At 38.8% G+C, this 18,185-nt stretch overlaps 1 protein-coding gene across 8 annotated transcripts in view; it reads right to left on the bottom strand.

Annotated features, from left to right (window-relative positions):
* LOC117315533 (neogenin-like) overlaps positions 1 to 1,177 on the bottom strand; it is a 269,288-nt gene extending 268,111 nt beyond the window's left edge. For 6 of the 8 annotated variants that reach the window (XM_033869765.1, XM_033869770.1, XM_033869769.1 and 3 more), the window contains exon 1: positions 920 to 1,176. In XM_033869765.1, the coding sequence (XP_033725656.1) occupies positions 920 to 1,007 (88 nt within the window). In that variant the 5' untranslated portion in view covers positions 1,008 to 1,176. Of the gene's footprint in view, positions 1 to 919 lie in introns of all 8 variants that reach the window. The other 2 variants (XM_033869766.1, XM_033869763.1) reach the window with 1 other exon arrangement.
* Positions 1,178 to 18,185: the final 17,008 nt, after the last annotated feature.

Below are 18,185 nucleotides of genomic sequence, written 5' to 3' on the forward strand. Positions count from 1 at the left end.
GCCAATGGGGCCAACACTTTGAAATTTTACATAGACCGACCAGGTTTTCTATAGCCTTGGACCATCGGACCACCTTTACTTTCGAACACTGGATCCCATATTTCTAGACTTCTAGTGTAATTTTCAAGGTAAAATAAGTTCCATTTATTTCATTACATATTATAATATAATTCAGTTATATCAATGAAAACAAATTCTGTTTTTGATAAGTATTGTAGAAACTATGCCTTTAAAAGGAAATCCAAATTTTAAAATTAATGTTTTATTTATAAATAAACTCTTTTATTCACTGGTATTTATACTTTGTAGTACATTGTTTTTTAAATGTATTACTTTGTTTACTACAACAATGTATAACTGTATTGGAGTGTATATTTAAACAATGTATGTTTATAGGCATTATATGTTATACAGGCAGTTTTATATGAATTTAATCTTCATAATTTTAAAGATAACTGCTTCATATAATTACGACATTATTCATTTTTGAGACCGATCCATCATTCAAGGTTGAATGAATTCATGGTATGACGAATTGTCAAAAAAGTTCACTCTAAACGGGATCTTTACTGAACTCGGGAAAGTGAAATACTTTTATCAAGCTACCCCCCTCGTTTAAAGATTTGCGTTGTTAGATATGGGTCGACGTACACGTTCCATGGGATTGAACACGGTGATCGGGCAGAAATCTGGATAACGGCGAAGTTTACACTTTGAAATTGAGCGTGAGGTATCGCTCTGTAATTTACTATCTTCATAGAGTGTATTCGTCCACTTTCAGCCGTTTTCGTGTTGACATGTTGACGTCATAGCTAACAAAGATGTACTAAACGACTGTGAGACATGGTCACACCCGTCAGATGTTTTGATATCACCATGTAAAAAGTTTTTAAAAGTTGTACCCCCCTATCAACTTTACCTTTCGCTGAAGTTAGTACAAGTAAACAGACGAGACTCGCAAATCCTTGTATCAGCTCCGGCCGTCTTTCCCTCGACCAGGGGGCCATGTTTGGCCCTAAAATCCAAATACACAGATAAAGGGTCTTCTCAGGAATCTCACATTATATATAAATCCATCCTAATGACGAGAAATCATGTTACAATCACCCGAACTGAGCCATAGGGTCCCTAACCGTGCGCCATGACTCTCTCTAACGTACAATGGAGGCTTCTGACTCCAAGACGAGGTCACCCAAATATGGATTCCCGCTCATTTGCATAATAAACACCCGATAGATGGCGCTTCTTGCCGGAAGTGCAAGTCTGTTTCTAGATCAAAGAAGAATCGCAGGTATTATTCCTCAGAAATGAAAGTAAGCGTGACAGGCGAGGAATGCTATTCGTTGCAGACGATTTGTCGTGTTGTTACGCTGTGCTGAGCATGAATAGAAACATTAGAACGGAGCAATAAATTCTAAAACCTCCATACCGTTCACAGTTTTGATGTCATTATGCAAACGTTCATAAACGTGAAGATAGCGTGCGTGAATGTCTAAATAAACGTATATCAGACAAATTAATGACAAATACTATAGGTCTCTGGTTGTATCTATCTAGGTTTATATCTTATCAAAACTTCTGACTCAATTTAATTTTCGTCGTTCACATTCAAGTGTAATTTCTTGTATATATAACCAGAGACCTATATAGAATCTAGGTCTCTGATATAACACGCTATCAAAATGCTTCTGTATGAGGTGACGAATCTTAGATAGTATGTCTTATCTGAATCAGACTTAAATATATCGTATGTGATATATAACTCCATTCGCATACATACATTAAATACAATTTATGTAAGTATGACTTTTTTGCATGGGGACATGGCTTACACTCCCAGCCTACGATCCACGTGTGTTATTATAATGTGTAGTCATATAGAAGGAAGACAGTAAGGTTAAATTATCAATAGAGTTGTGGCTAATCCATCAATTAACACAATGGAACCTCCTCCCGATGGCAGCAGTACAATGCATTACACTACAGATCTTCAAGGCACATATACACAATGCAGCCCTTGATGATCTCAAGCATACACCGTAAACACACCCTCATGTTTTTATCTTATAGTTTCCACTAAAAAAAAAATTAATAAAAAAAACCCTCTCACTGTAACTAAATTCCCTCACTTTTTTAACAGCATCAAACCTACAAACTGACCGTAATCGTCATTTTTGACTGAGGTTGTACTAAGAAGAAGAAGAAGAAGAATTTATTTAACACCAGGCGATAGAACTCGAGGGTCACACAGACACAAACAAATTCTCGACAACAAAAATGTACATGACCGTAACTGGTTGGAACTTTTTCTAAAAATGAATTACGTATAAATGTGCTAATTAAGAATCTAATGTGTCTTAACTTAAGAAACATGCAAAGAAATTTCCTTTACTAACACCATGTAATCATTATTATATCTGTAGTTTATTGTGTAACGCGTGAATCCTTATGCGAGAGGTGATAATGAGCGTGAATGCATTTTGTTCTAATTTGTAAATTATTTCTGTATACTCTTCACATCTTGGAGGAAATAAAGAAATAATAATGACCGTAACTGATTGGAACTCTCTACTGCCACCATCACTAGCAAGCGAGACAGATCTGAAATCCTGAAATCCTTAACGATCTACCCTAAATAATAGCATTAAAAAAAAATAACTTGGCTAATCTAATATGCTGCCTCCCAGGGTCAACTGCACTCAGTCCTTTGAGTCCGACCAGAGACGTATATATAAGTCTGGTCTGATCCTTGACTAGGAAGAAAAAGTCCCTCACGGGTGGACTGGTGGTAACACACTTGCCTTTCACCTAGACGACCGAGGTTAGAGTCCCCGATTGAACGTGAAAGGGAACAAATAAGGATCACCTACCGACCACGTGGGTTTCTCCGGGTACCCTGGTTTCATTATATATATGTGTGAGGTTGCATTTCCACTTTTTGACAAAATATTGGTTGGTTAATCAGAGAACTAGATGTAATATATATATATAGCTATCGGAATATAAATGTCTCCGGGTAAATATATGGATATAGAGCGGTCGTTCCATTAACAAATGAACGGATGGCAAGTTTTGTTTAAAACTACTATGAGGCGACTTATGTGCGGTTTTATTTCTCCATTCCTTCTTACCCCTTTCTTTTAAATAATACAGTTTATCTAAACATGCAGATAAAGATCGTAAGTGATGGGGTGTCGTATCAGTCGCAGCATAATTCGGCAGAAATCCACGACCTATGGTCTCAACCCAACCCAACCCAACACAACCCAACCCAAACCAACCCAACCCAACCCCAACCCCAACCCCAACCCAACCCAACCCAACACAACACAACCCAAACCAACCCAACCCAACCCAACTCAACCTCAACCCCAACCCAACCCCCAACCCAAACCAACCCAAACCAACCCAACCCAAACAGGCCCGTCTTCCTCAGTTCTAAAGACTATTTAATAAATAAACAGGTCTGAAGTATGATCTTTGTACTGGATGGTGCTTGTAAAATTTGTGTGATCACTTAAATTTAGGTTATATTTACGTATTCGGGAGATAGAACTTGGATCTAACCGGTCTAAACTTGGTTTATGGAGCAATGATAAAAGAAAGTCGATTCATCATCAAGTGACACATAGGCCCTGATCAAAATTATCCAATCATGTTCGCCCCTGTGAGGAAGGCTTTAGTTTCTGTCCCATGTCCGAGACTTACCAGAGCGTATAAGTGACAGTTCCTGCTCCTGCTTAGCACTCAGTATTTGGGGAGTGGGACGACTGGTTTGCCCGTTGTCAGTATAATGTGACGGGTGGTGTGTGCTGCTGGGTATCTTCGGGAGTATGGTTCGGTAAGATAGCACTATAATGCCGGCGTCAATTCCGCTCTATCATAAGGAGACAAGCACGAACGTTCCGCAACCTCTCAAAACACACACAAACACACACTTATCAATATCAATCGATCAATCAATCAATCAATTAGCTTAGTGGATTGGACGCTAAAACGTTACGTTTTAATGTATCATATCCATTTGTTTAAACAGTAATTTGACACGAATTCAATGGTAGTGGTGAAAACTGTAGTATTTGATTTAATTATCTAGCAGAAACACGAATGTTTTGGTGTCCGTTTTTATCATGTATGTATCTAATCTAAATCAGTTCTATGTTAGTCAATTTTCAAATCTACAGATTTTCCTGCTTACATAGGTACATGTATTTTTATTAAGTGAAACATGATGTCAGTTTATTTCTATTGTGAATAAAATGTAATAGTTAAAATATATGTAAATGCCGTCATTAACAAGCACGTGTTATTTACGTGTTCCGATTGACAGGCGACTTACTCATGGTACCGGGGTTTATATAGCTATTTTATGAGGTGTGTATTTCATGTCAATCTGTCTCATTTGCAAATGGGACCGTGATGTTGTTCTCGTGAGTAGCATGTGATCCGTAAAATAAAATATTCAATTATAGCTACAAAAAGTATCGACGGAAGTTACTACCCGTGCTAAAATGACATACATGCTAAAATGACATATGTTCAAATGACGCACATATTGAAATGACACCCCCGCTGAAGTGACACACGTGCTGAAATGACACACGTGCTGAAATGACACACGTGCTGAAATAACGCGTTGAAACGACACTCGATCGTGTGTTGAACTTGCAGAGTCGTGTCACACGTGCTGAAATGACACACGTGCTGAAATTACACACGCTCTGAAATGACACTCGTGTGTTGAACTGGTACACGTGCTGAAGTGACACACGTGTTGAAATGATACAGTGCTGAAATTACACTCATGCTTAAGTGACACTCGTGCTGAAATGACACACGTGTTGAAATGACACACGTGTTGAAATGACACACGTGTTGAAATGGAACACGTGCTGAAATGACACACGTGCTGAAATGACACGCGCTGAAATAACGTGTTGAAATGACACACGTGTTGAAACGACACTCGATCGTGTGTTGAACTTGCAGAGTCGTGTCACACGTGCTGAAATGACACACATGTTGAAATGGCACACATGCCTAAGTGATACTCGTGCTGAAATGACACACGTGTTGAAATGACACACGTGTTGAATTGAAACACGTGCTGAAATGACACACGTGCGGAGATGACACACATTTTGAAATGACATACCAAATATATAAGGGTTGCAGTCTTTACCTTGCCACGGAGGATATGACAATTGATAGTTTTAAATCCAAGGGTTGCAGTCTTTACCTTGCCAATTAAGGAAGACATGACAATTCATCGAAACTTTTACAAACATAAGGCATTAATGATCCCATAAATTAATAAATAGAGATCATCATTATACACCATGATATGAAGTGTCTACTGGTAATAATGGCCTGCATTTCAAGTACAGTGGCGAAGCATGTTTGATTTTTACCGGGCTTGATAGGCATGATGTAACAAACGAAATTTACGGCCTATTGCACCATATCATCCAGATTTTGGCACACATCACTGACGAGTCCTAGCAGGACGGAACAGCCGTATGATGTCACTAGCCACAACTTACGAGTCCTAGAAGGACGAAACATACGTGTCCTGGAAGGATGATACAGCTATATGATGTCTCTAGCATCACTGACGAGGCCTCGAAGGACGAAACACCTGTATGGTGTCCCTAGCATCACTGACGAGTCCAGCTGTATGATGTCCGTAACATCGCTGACGTGTCCTAGAAGGACGAAACAGCTGTATGGTGTACCTAACATCACTGACGTGTCCTAGAAGGACGAAACAGCTGTATGATGTCCGTAACATCGCTGACGTGTCCTAGAAGGACGAAACAGCTGTTTGACAGTTTGATTCATCTTTCTCGTAAACAGTACAGCGCAGAGAATATGAATAGTAACAAATGAATAACAAGAGTGCCTGGTAAATCAGGATGGACATCAGTATTTTTAATTAATCATCTCATTTATATCAATAATACATCTAGCCAATGAAATAAGTTCATTTTCAATCACTTAATTGAATAATGCAAGTTTTTGGTATATCATAATAACATCTAAACATATATTTCCGTTTCTGCTATTGAGTATAAGTTGTTGATCACAGTTAAATAAATAATAGAATTGGTCGCCCTTTTCTCTTAAATGACATCAAATTTTACATCAAGTGCAAATTCTATTTTCACGTGATAAATTAGACCATCTACGATTACTTCTTGTCTTGAAAGGTGTTTATAACCCTTTCTACAATTCTTGTAACCCTTTCCTAACTTTTCCTGTGTCTTTTCCTGTGTCTTTTCCTCTGTCTTCCTCCGTCTTTTCCTCTCACCAGTTTACTTTTAACTATTCTGTCCATTATGACCTATAGTATACCTGTATCTTTCATAATTTAAGGAAGCATTACATACACATGTGAATAGATGTTTGTAAACTACAACTAGTATTGGGATAAGATTGATACTAGTTGTGTTGTATTTATACATGTAAATGGATGTTTGTATGCTACAATTAGTATCGAGGTAAGATTGATACTAGTTGTGTTGTATTTATACATGTAAATAGACGTTTGTATACTACAACCAGTAATGGGGTAAGATTGATACTAGTTGTGTTGTATTTACACATGTAAATATGTTTGTATACTACAACTAGTATTGGCGTAAGATTGATACTAGTTGTGTTGTATTTACACATACTTATATACCAGTCTGAAGAAAATGATTCATCGTATGGAATGTACATTTTGTTTATTTTGTTCAAATATGAATTGTGGCTTCGTCCAATCGTTGAACGAGAAAAGATAGATTCGTCTGTATAGTGTTAGTCACTTAGCGAGTGATTGGGCCAACATGACTTCGTTATCCCGACACCGGCCACGTATCAACAGGAGAAAAAAAACTCTGTTGGGTCGAATCAGCCTCTGGGGAGAGAAACAAACAAATTATCTGAATAATTAAAACGTTCATGGTTGACCTGGTGACCCCTGACATTTTACTCGCGTGCGTAACACCGGCGACGGCACGCGCAGACCATTCGGTTAATGGTACATATCGGAACGGAGATCTTTAAAAGACACGAAACGAAAATTGATTAAAAACAGTCATAGTGGACTAAATGACTGTGTCCTTTTGTTGAAGGAATTGTTAGCTTCCAACAAAGACCCAGACATGAATGACCCCCGTGTAAATAGTCCGGCTAGACAAGGCAATAAAGAATGACATCTCCACCGGATCCAATGAAAAACGGAAAATGTTTTCAATATTTTTTTATCAGTTAAAGCTGGTTACGCATTTCTGTCATATTAAGATAAAACAGAAGATACGGTTGTTAGCAATGTCAAGGAGAAAATGTACGAGATTTTATGACAAAGAATAGCAAGCAATAACCGAGTGTTTCTGTAAAGATAAAACAACGACGGAAACCGGTAAAAAAGCAATCCGGAATTGGTTCTAATTTTATGCTACTTAGCTTCCGTAACTATAGCCACGCGCGGCCGCTTAGAAACCTCCCAAGATCTTCGGCATTATAATAGGGGTAAACTCGCGAGCGATGTCAGGTTTGTCGAAAAAGGAACTCGTGATACGGCCAGGGAAAATATTTCCCAAATTATGTAATAAAAGACAGATAAATTATCTATTCGCAGAGATGCTGTACGCATGCGTGATTTTATTACTTAATTAAAGAATAAACAAAAATTACATTTTTTAAAATGTTTTTATATCAAAATTATGATAGTTGTAAAACTTCCCATCACGAAGGGGGTGGGGTGGGTAGCGGGGAGATCGGGTGGATAGATGACGAATATATGCTTTTTGTACACGTGACTTATTCATCCGAAACAAATACAGGATGAATAAATAAAACATATCATGTCATTTATTGATGACTGAAGCATCGCTTTCAGCCCTTTGTTAATAAAATGATTTATGTATCCACACAATTGAATTCTCTTTTCTGTAATTCTGCCCATCTCATAGAAAAAATCATATCGGATTAAAGTGTTTTAATCTACGACTCATGTTAGACATCAGTGTTTTGATAAACGTGGAGAAATACTTTCATAATGTTAATCAAAGTAGCATAGGAACCATATGGTATATCGCATCTCAAACACAGGGACCAATCGCAACATCTCGGGGAAATTTCCGGCAACACTCGGAAATCTTTCCGAGTGTTGCCGGAAATTTCCCCGAGATGTTGCGATTGACACAGGGACGTGACACGAATATCCAACCCACGGTCTATAATCAGAGACGTCACGTTGATATACACGTCTCAACTATAATGTATGTAATTATATATAGACAGTACATTGGTACCAAGTGCCTGTGTATCAAGGGAAGCCACTCAGATCTTTGTTACTAATAAGTAACCAATGCATTCAATCTAATTAAAACTAGACTTGTTATACTAGACTTGTTATTGGCCTCTACGATATCGTATTGTAGTTTATCGTAGAGTATCGTAGAGGAGCGGAGATTATAAGTCTACTTTTAATTAAATTGTCAATGCATTGCATATTGACTAAAGTAAAGCGTGATAATTTCTTCCTTTTTACCTACTGTGAATTTCCGTACATTTCTGGATAGTAACATCCCTCCTCACAGTAAATAATTGGTTACATTTACCTGTTGATGCGATGTTAGTGTAATCGCAAAGTCTTATGTTATAGGACTACTTTCCAAGAAGAATATGGCAATTCTTTTAGAATATAAAGCTTTAAATCCAAGGGTAGCAGTCTTTACCTTGCCGTGGACGATATTTCAATGCCAAATACCATGAAAGCCATTTGAGAAATGTATTTTGATTATTTGCTTGGTTTGGTCAGAGACATATATAGAGAGATTGTCAGCTCGCTATTTGCCCTTTTGTCTACGCGGTGGCCTCTCTATATATGTCTCTGGTTTGGTACATTCTCGACCCCCATCAGCTGTCAAGCTTATCGCTATAACTGACAAAATTAAAAGAAGGGAAGTAACTCTGACAGACCAGAATCAGTTTTGTGTTGTTTACGCCATATAACGCAGTGTAATGGTAAAATGACGGACATGTTGATGGCGACAGCGACAAATGTATAACCGCCATTAAGATATTTGTCTATTTCCTGATGGGAAATGGAATTGAGCTGTTCGATACTTGATGGAAAGCGTGTCTCTACCCCAGGTTCTTATTTTGAGAACACGCCATTAGGGTTGGTCTATTTTTACAAGACTGATGTCGTCGATGTAGATTGGTTTACCGGTTTAGTACCATTTATATCCGCTAGGCTGCGCACATGAATACTATTGTCTTTTTTGTTGAATGATACCGTCCTCGGTTATCTCCCTTGTGTACACCTGTCGTCGCTTGCACTCACTTAATGTAAGGAAAGACAACTCTGGACAGAGGGGCGGAGTCCTGGCAGAGAGCAGAAAACTATTGAAGGGAACCAGTTCAACAATTTAGAAGCGAATCCTAGAGGAGATTAGAAAAAAAAAGAAAAAAAACCCACGACAGACCATCCAGTCTATCGTCGACAGAGCACTTGTGGTTGGATTATTTGCCTGAAGTCCACTCAAAATTTCAAAGTTATGTAAACAGACATTTCACAAAAGGGATTTTTGATAGAAAATTCCAAGGTTTGTGTCTACAAAAACACATTAGAGTAAAGAAAGTCCTAAATACATACATATACTACAGTTCAAAACTGGCCCAGGAACATAACAAATATTCAACACAAATATCTTCATAATTTGTGAAATGTTGGAGAAGCGTTTACCATAAACCTGTCGCTTTTTTATAAACTTTGAATTCATTTTATTCATCCTCAGCGTTACAAACGATTTCTCTGTGCTGCACCGTTTCAAAACACGCCCGTTTTTTTTTATGTTTTTGTTCCGGATTCTATTCAGTCTGTTCTATTCCGTATATTACTCACTCCCGAATCCCCCCACATTCACGGAGGAACAGCGCCACCAGGCATTGGACATAACATCAAACAAAATACATAAATTGTGAAAAATAATCCATTTTTGTGAGAATTTTTTTATCGTTTTGGTCGTGAATGTCGGTCGTTAAATCTGTCAAACTTTTCATCATGGCATCGACTTGTTCGACATCATTCAGCCCGCGGTAAATATAACACACACGATTAACGACATTCGCTCCTCTATGTCACGTGTGCTGTTTATATCTCCCATGGTTCTTTGCGCATGATTCAAATTTATATTAATTAGTTATCCACCTTTGTTGGCCCGGATGGAAGTGCGCGAAGGGTCTTACTGTAGGAAACCCGGGGCAGGTGCCCCCCAACCCCCAACCCCCTACTTTTCACTTCCGGGGTGTCAAATACTGGTGTTCGAAGCTGGCGAGTGCTTAAGGACATGATGTTCTTAGAAATATCCTACACAAAGACAACAGTTAAAGACTTTTTGCGAACTTTCGAAAGCTTCCATTTCTCTTTCCAAACAGAGAAAGCTACTGACCCAGTGTTGCGACAGCTCCTCCCGGGCGTAGATATCCCTAGAATTTGACCTAGATCGTTATGACGAGTGGTCTTGATGAAGCAGAAGACGCTCTCTCTTCTGGAACGCTTTGTCTTTTGTCCTTGTACCTTTCAAAGGTCTCATTATACAGGTAAATATTTATTTTTTCAATGTTTTCTTGTTCTCAAACGATTTGGAAGTTCAAATTACGAGTTGATTTATAAGTCGACTTCCCCCTCGGTGATGACTCCCCGTGTACAGGATACATATTCTGATTTGTTTTAGTTTTTAAAATGATATTTTCGTTCCTCTTATAAAAACACGTGTATTCCTGATTTTGTAATATTAAAGTGATATAAAAAAAAAGAGAAATTACTTTAAATTTGTTATTTCACCACTCCCACCAATTCTGAGTTAAATTAATATTTTAATTAAGGCATATGATATCAATTATATCTAAAATACATTACTCATTTTTCTCAATGGCTCCTTGGACGATAACGTCAGGGTTGCTTAGGTTACATCATATCAGTAATTACATTATACGGAATTTTAGCAGAATCTCATAACGGTATTTCGCTCACGCCCCTGGCAGACGAAGTGGCGCCTATTCCAAGGGATAGGAACGCTTGCATCACCATGGCAATCGCTCGAGGGATGGTGAGGTCAGAAAGTGCAATCTTCGATTCGATAACAACGACAAATTCCGGAAAATCACGAAGGTGCCCGAGGGGGTTATATTTTTTTGAATTAATTATTTCTAAATCAGCTTGATACTGTTTTCTCAAAACCATGTCCTTGTGCGGATTTTTGTAGGGCACCACATCGCCATGGAAATTATGTAATGCGCTAATAATTTGAATATAAAATTTGCCGTAATTTAAATCATTAGCGATCGACATTTCACAAAGTGCAAGAGAAAACTAAAATAGGAAACGGAGAAAGTAATACAATGGCTTATAGATGCTGGATTATCATGTTGCGGCGATATATCGATATCAGCTTTGTCTTTTATCTCACTGAAAATAGCCTTCTCACAAACGTAAAACATCATGGGCGTTTTACAACCATTGCTACACATGTAGTTCGTCCTGCAGATCACCTCTATATTGAAACTAAAGCAGAATACCAAATTGACATATATCATTATATCTCTTATTTATAACAGTGCCTGTGATTAGCCGAAACGCATCACGTGGTCGGGAATTAAAACACCAGAAATAAAACATTATATCTCACTGGTGTTGTGTTTGGGGTTTGCTTGGCTGTGTGTACAATATAGAAAATCTCTAACACGTGGTGCCTCCAACTTATATTTTATTCTTCTTCAACTAAACATCAAAACAACTTCCGGTGATGGACGGACACAAATTACGGAACAATTAACATACTAACATAAAAAGATGATATTGATTAATTCCGGATACACACTTGATGGTTGATAATATATATATATACCATATATATAACACTGGAGCGCTTGCCCCCATGACGACACTCTCTCTGATTCTCGCAGTAGTTGTCGTTATTGTCGGTTTTGTTTTGTAAACAAACATGGAGACAGACGATAACAAGCGGAGGTTTCATGTTGTAAATTAGGAGGAGAAAGTATATTCAATTTGTTGATTGAACTTGATTTCTGCTCTTTTTTTCGGCATAATAAACAATTCATGGTCCTCTTGGTAGAGTGATATGACATTTTTTTTGGTATAATAAACAATTTATGGTCCTCTTGGTAGGGTGATATGAATGTTTGTCTTTCCTCAGTAATCATATTCCCCTCAGGCAACACCCTCGGGGAATATGACTACTTCAGGTAAAACAAACATTCATATCCCCCACCAAGAGTGTCATAACTGTATAATAGAAACCCGCGCAGGCGCGGTGATATGATATGCCCACTGTATGTCACTGTATGTCGTAAGAGGGGACTGTTCGGCCCCCTACAGGGTCGAGGATGTTTTCTCCAATGTCTTCTGATCAGATAGCATTGGCGAGTCTTATAATAAGGCCCGTTGTATCCCCTGTATGTCGTAAGAGAGGACTGTAGCGCCCCCTACAGGGTCGAGGGTGGTTTTTCCAATGTCTTCTGATCAGATATCCTTGAGAGCCTAAGAATAAGGCCCACTGTATCCCACAGTATATTGATCATGGAAGACGAGGGTTGCGATCCCCTGAACAATCGGAGTTCTTATATCGTGTCCTCTATGTGTCTGTCTATGCTTTGTCTTCCTCTATAGGTTTCTCCTTGACCTCAGTCCTCATATGACCCTGACTGTTGGTGTCTCCTTGACCTCAGTCCTCATATGACCCTGACTGTTGGTGTCTCCTTGACCTCAGTCCTCATATGACCCTGACTGTTGGTGTCTCCTTGACCTCAGTCCTCATATGACCCTGACTGTTGGTGTCTCCTTGACCTCAGTCCTCATATGACCCTGGCTGTTGGTGTCTCCTTGACCTCAGTCCTCATATGACCCTGGCTGTTGGTGTCTCCTTGACCTCAGTCCTCATATGACCCTGACTGTTGGTGTCTCCTTGACCTCAGTCCTCATATGACCCTGGCTGTTGCGACGACGTTAACCTCCTAGAACTAACACTATAATTGTTAGAGTATATACGGGGTATATATATATACGTCTGAGTTTTATAAACACAACAGAGAATACCGAAACGAAACACAACTCAAATTTTATAAAACGAGGACAAAACATAAACAAAATATAGATTTGAATGGAAGCCATTAAAATACAAAGGATAGACCATGTGTACCGTAAGGGTAAGCGTCTTCTGCTTCACCGACGACACCCATACAAATCTTGGTCACAGCGACATCCCGATACCAATCTAGGTCAAATCCGGGATAAGGCATATCCTCAAAAAGAGAAACAATTTGATGATAACGCTTGTTTTGAACTACGTGACACGAGGACAACGATATGATGGCGACAGGGATGGATTCCTGTCTAACTCTTCCAGTGTCTATTTATATGTAATGAAGCATTATTAAGTTAAGACCTTGTTTAGCGTTATTGAATGTCATCAATTTGTGGCCGTATAACATTTTGTTTATTGATCGAGTGTTTTACTTACTTGTTGCTGTTGTTACAAATAGCATCATTACCAACATGTCATGACGGCTAAGCTCTTGTGACCCGAAATATCAATTCAATATATACTTTTTTATTTCTTTTGAAGTGACAAGAAATCACTTGACATTATGTTTGGGGATCAGTTACCGGAAGTTGAATTTTCAATACTCACCGGAAGTACGTTCCAATCGTGTTAGTGTAAGGTCCCCGGATGTATTGATCCAGCACTAAGGTACCAACTCCACGTGAGTGATATTGCATGTTACCGCGTGATAATTCGGGTAGATGTTTGTCAGGCAGATGTACGCTCATTCAAGCGTGTTGCTGCCCAGGATACCAATCCGTAAATCAAGCGTGTGGCTGATCAAGACAAAAACGCCCACAGTATAAACATGTCCTAATTGCAATATGTGCCTTTAATCAATAATAAACCACGGCGTAATGAAAACCTTTTCTCCAACATCCAATCTCCAACTTTATCAGCATTTGTTGTTTTGAACATCGAGCATGTCAATCAGTCAATATAAACGTACCTGTTTTTATTGTACTCATCATGTAGCGGGTAACATAATTTAAACATATTCGCGTAATGATGAATTAGCATACTAATAGTGCTTGGCATTGAAAACATTGCACAGAAAGTTCAATTAGCACAATTATAATTTAGCAGATTTCAGATTTTTATTGATCACTCAGACACACACGTGTGTGTTACAAGAGGTCCAACATAAATATAAAATTTTACGCATGGCGGAAGACAACAAATCTCATACACTCTTTAAAATTTTCAAACCTTTCAACAAACTTACTAACATTTGAGAGCACACGAAAATTACATAGAGAAACTAAACCTTTCATTTTTGTCAGATTAGGGTATGTACAATAATAATTTGGTATACATAAATTTCTAGTTTCACAAAGGACAAATTCGATCATTACGAGGTGTACCAGTCCATCGTCCCGGTTCTATGGACAAATGTTAAGCGGAAGGTTTCTAAGCGCGAACAACGCTAAAATAATATTACCGCGAATATATATACGTTTACATTATATCGTCCTATGTAAACAAGGATATTTTTTTGTAAATATCTGAGAAAATCAAATCTTCCTATTATAATACAGATATTTAACGGAGTTATTTGAATGTGACGTCATTAGTCTGTCAACTTCCCCCAAACGTAACACCTCGGTCAATCCCGTAATAAATTGGACTGTCGCAAAATTACTCGAGATATTTAACTGAACGTTCTCCACGTATCTAAACAGCTTCCCGTGTCTCATAGAAACATAAGTTATTGCTTTCTCTAGAATCTTTTATTTTTGTTTATTTGGATATTCGTGAGTTTACTTCCGGTATATTCTAACATCCGGTTTCGTCACACACACCATATTATTCCTCACATAGGTCTAGTACATGTAGTTCTATCAACAAAATGCGCTTTCACGCGAGATAAACTTCCCCCAAACCCCTTCTGTCACAGGGACTTGGATTCCCAATACACGGTCTGTTAATGTATTATGTATTCATATTTTTATATAAACCGTAAGTTGCGAATTCGTGCCAAGTGCCTGGGTCCTCAATCTTATATCCGATGTATGGATGGAACTGCAAACTTTCTGTGATCAAATGAATAGCGATTTTATGACAGATTACTATTTTTAGAATCTATTGTAAAGATAAAAAAAATAGATGAATTTGAAGCGGATAGAAACCTTCATTTTCCATAAACATTGTAATTGAGGCTTTTTTTCCAAAATGGTCTGTCTCTATTCACTCGACTAGACATATAGCAAAATATGCAGATATTAGTTCTGAGTAATTAGATCAACTGATATATCAATGACATTTCTGCGCAACAAAACATCTGAATATATCAGAGTAACCTCCCCTAATTTATTACGTAGTCTGCGGTAACAACACAGACGGTTAGGGTATCGAGACTGTCACCGAATCAGCCTTTTTGATAAATCACTTTTCTTATGTATTCAAGATGTAGAGCAATTTGATCAATGGCAATCGATACCGGGTCATTTCTATAAGTATTATGTATTTCATTACCACTCAGCCAAACTGACCGTAATATGTCGCGAAGGAAATTAATGTGATTATAGATAAAATGTATTAATGGCCATCAATTACGAGACGATTGTGTTTACAATATCCCGACAGACTTTTATTTGCATATTTGAGAAATGCACACTACAATCAACGTATACTATTGAGTGTTATAATCCTAGACTGGAAACTGCTTAGGGTTCAGGGACTTTCAGTTATTATATTTTAATATTTCGGCATATCCCAATATCAATATGTCGGATATGTAAATACAACTGTACAACTGTATATTTTGTTGCACAATGCTTTGATATTAATCCTTTGTTTAGATGAATGATTTTTTTTCTTAAAATTCAAACATTATTTATTTTACAACAATTGCGAAACAATTTGTATCAGCTTATATAGTATCAATTACTCTTGTTGGGTCGGCCGGAAGCGCGCGAGGGGTCTTACTGTGGGAAGAAAATGGAATAACCCGGGAAAATCACGTGGTCGGCCAGGTAACCCGGCATACCTTTAACGTCGTACCCCGGCCACCTAGGTGAAAGACAAGTGTGTTACCACTTTACCATCATATTACCATTGATTGATTGATTGATTGATATACACTGTGTAACATAATATTCATATCCAAGTACGACGAGCCGATGGCGAAGTGTACATATGGAGTTCGACATCGGACCGAGGAAGGACCACCTAGCCGCGCCCATGTCCGTCCCAGGGAGCTTTCCGGCCCTGTGGACGTACCGGATGGATAGGACAAGACTCACCTGAGGGGGGTACAGGTTCCGGAGGTACTCGACCACCGGCCCCCTCACGTCGACTGAACACAACGAACGCAGTGGGACGACGGTAAAGTTTGGTTTGGTTTGGTTTATTTTGCTTAACGTCCTATTAACATCTAAGGTCATTTAAGGACGGCCTCCCGTGCGTGCGACATGCATGTGTGTGGTGAGTGCGTATGTGTGTTTTGGGAGGCTGCGGTATGTTCGTGTTAAGTCTCCTTGTGATAGGCCGGAACTTTTGCCGATTTATAGTGCTACCTCACTGGAGCATACTGCCGAAGACACCCAGCAGCACACCCCACCCGATCACATTATACTGACAACGGGCTCACCAGTCAAATGGTAGTTGCTACTCCTGCTTAGCGCTCAGCATAAAAGGAGTGGAACGACGGTAAAGTACGGGGACAAGGGATGGACTGTACGGCTCTTTCCAGTGGTGAGAGGGTTACCTACCCAGGCGTGTAGGATGCTGCAGACACTAGGAGTCACAGTGGGTTGGTAATTTCCGCCACGTCCCTGTGCTGGTTGTCTCGAGGAAAGCTAGGAGTGCACCCAAGACGTTTGGCGGAAGCTGCCGAGAGAGAGCAATGTTTGCGTGCTGGCTTTATCGCCCCGTGAACAGTGAACAGTGAACAGTCATTTTTGAGGTTGGGTTTCCTTGTAGTAGTTGATTGCTACCTCACCCATAAACATACGAAAGGCCCGTCACATGCCACCCAGAACAGATGTTGTGGTTAAGGGTCGAAACATCTTAAGAGGGCTGGACACACCTGATGACGTCGATAGAGGGTTTAAAACAGAAGGACAGCTACTGACATACTATACGATAATTCACAGTTCTTATCGACCTTGGACATGTCAATTGAATATATTTGGTCTATGTAAATTTTATGTTTTTTTCGTCAAAATAATGTGAATAAATCTAGCATTATGTAAAATTTTGGCGTATCCCAATGTCCATGTTGCAATACCGATTTCTGCCTTCCGAGCTGGAGAGGAAGTTTATTACCCTTAGATGGCGAAGTTTCATCCCTTGCACTACAAATGTCAGATCCCGATAGCTGTCACACAGGGATACCCAATAAACAGAGAACACTTTCACCTTAGACACCAGACCAAACTTTGTAGCCGATATGAAATATAATACCCGATAAAAAATTCGCTTGAACTACCTCATATCGTTTTTACATGTATCATTGACAAATGACTTCTAAACGATCTCCGTCCTGCGATGTCCAGCCGAGCGCTAAGGGCACTTTATGGACACACCGAGTGTCCATTAGGGTTTGTATTTTATACCGGTCAGTGCTTTTTGTCCATTCATGTCCGGACCGCTAGGAGGTCAAACTTCGGACACATAAGTCCATATTCATATAATTGATAGTTTTTATTGTTAGAAATTAAACCCGCTCTAATGAGCTGGTCCGGCGGACAGATGTTTATAATTGGGAAATAGGAACATACCAGTCCTCGGATTGACAGATTATTTTTTTGTGAAATTCACCTTCGATCTTTTTTTGATGCAGCAAAATGTCCCCATCTGTGCACACCATACCCCATTAAATATATTAAACAATTACGATCCGAGCAATGTGTAGAAAACTAGAGGATAGTTTATGGTTTTTTATGATTATAATATAATATTTTACTACACAGGGACTTGGAGCATAATCCCAATAACGCTCAGTAAATATGGGTTGGGATTTTGTGTCCAGTCCCTGTGTTGTTCAACAAGTACTTAATCTGTAGGGGTGCAAAATCATGAAAGTGGAAAAATAAAATAAGATGAATTTAAAAAAAGGATGGG

Source organism: Pecten maximus, chromosome 17 (assembly GCF_902652985.1).
Source record: "Pecten maximus chromosome 17, xPecMax1.1, whole genome shotgun sequence".
NCBI classification, from domain to species: Eukaryota; Metazoa; Mollusca; class Bivalvia; order Pectinida; family Pectinidae; genus Pecten; species Pecten maximus.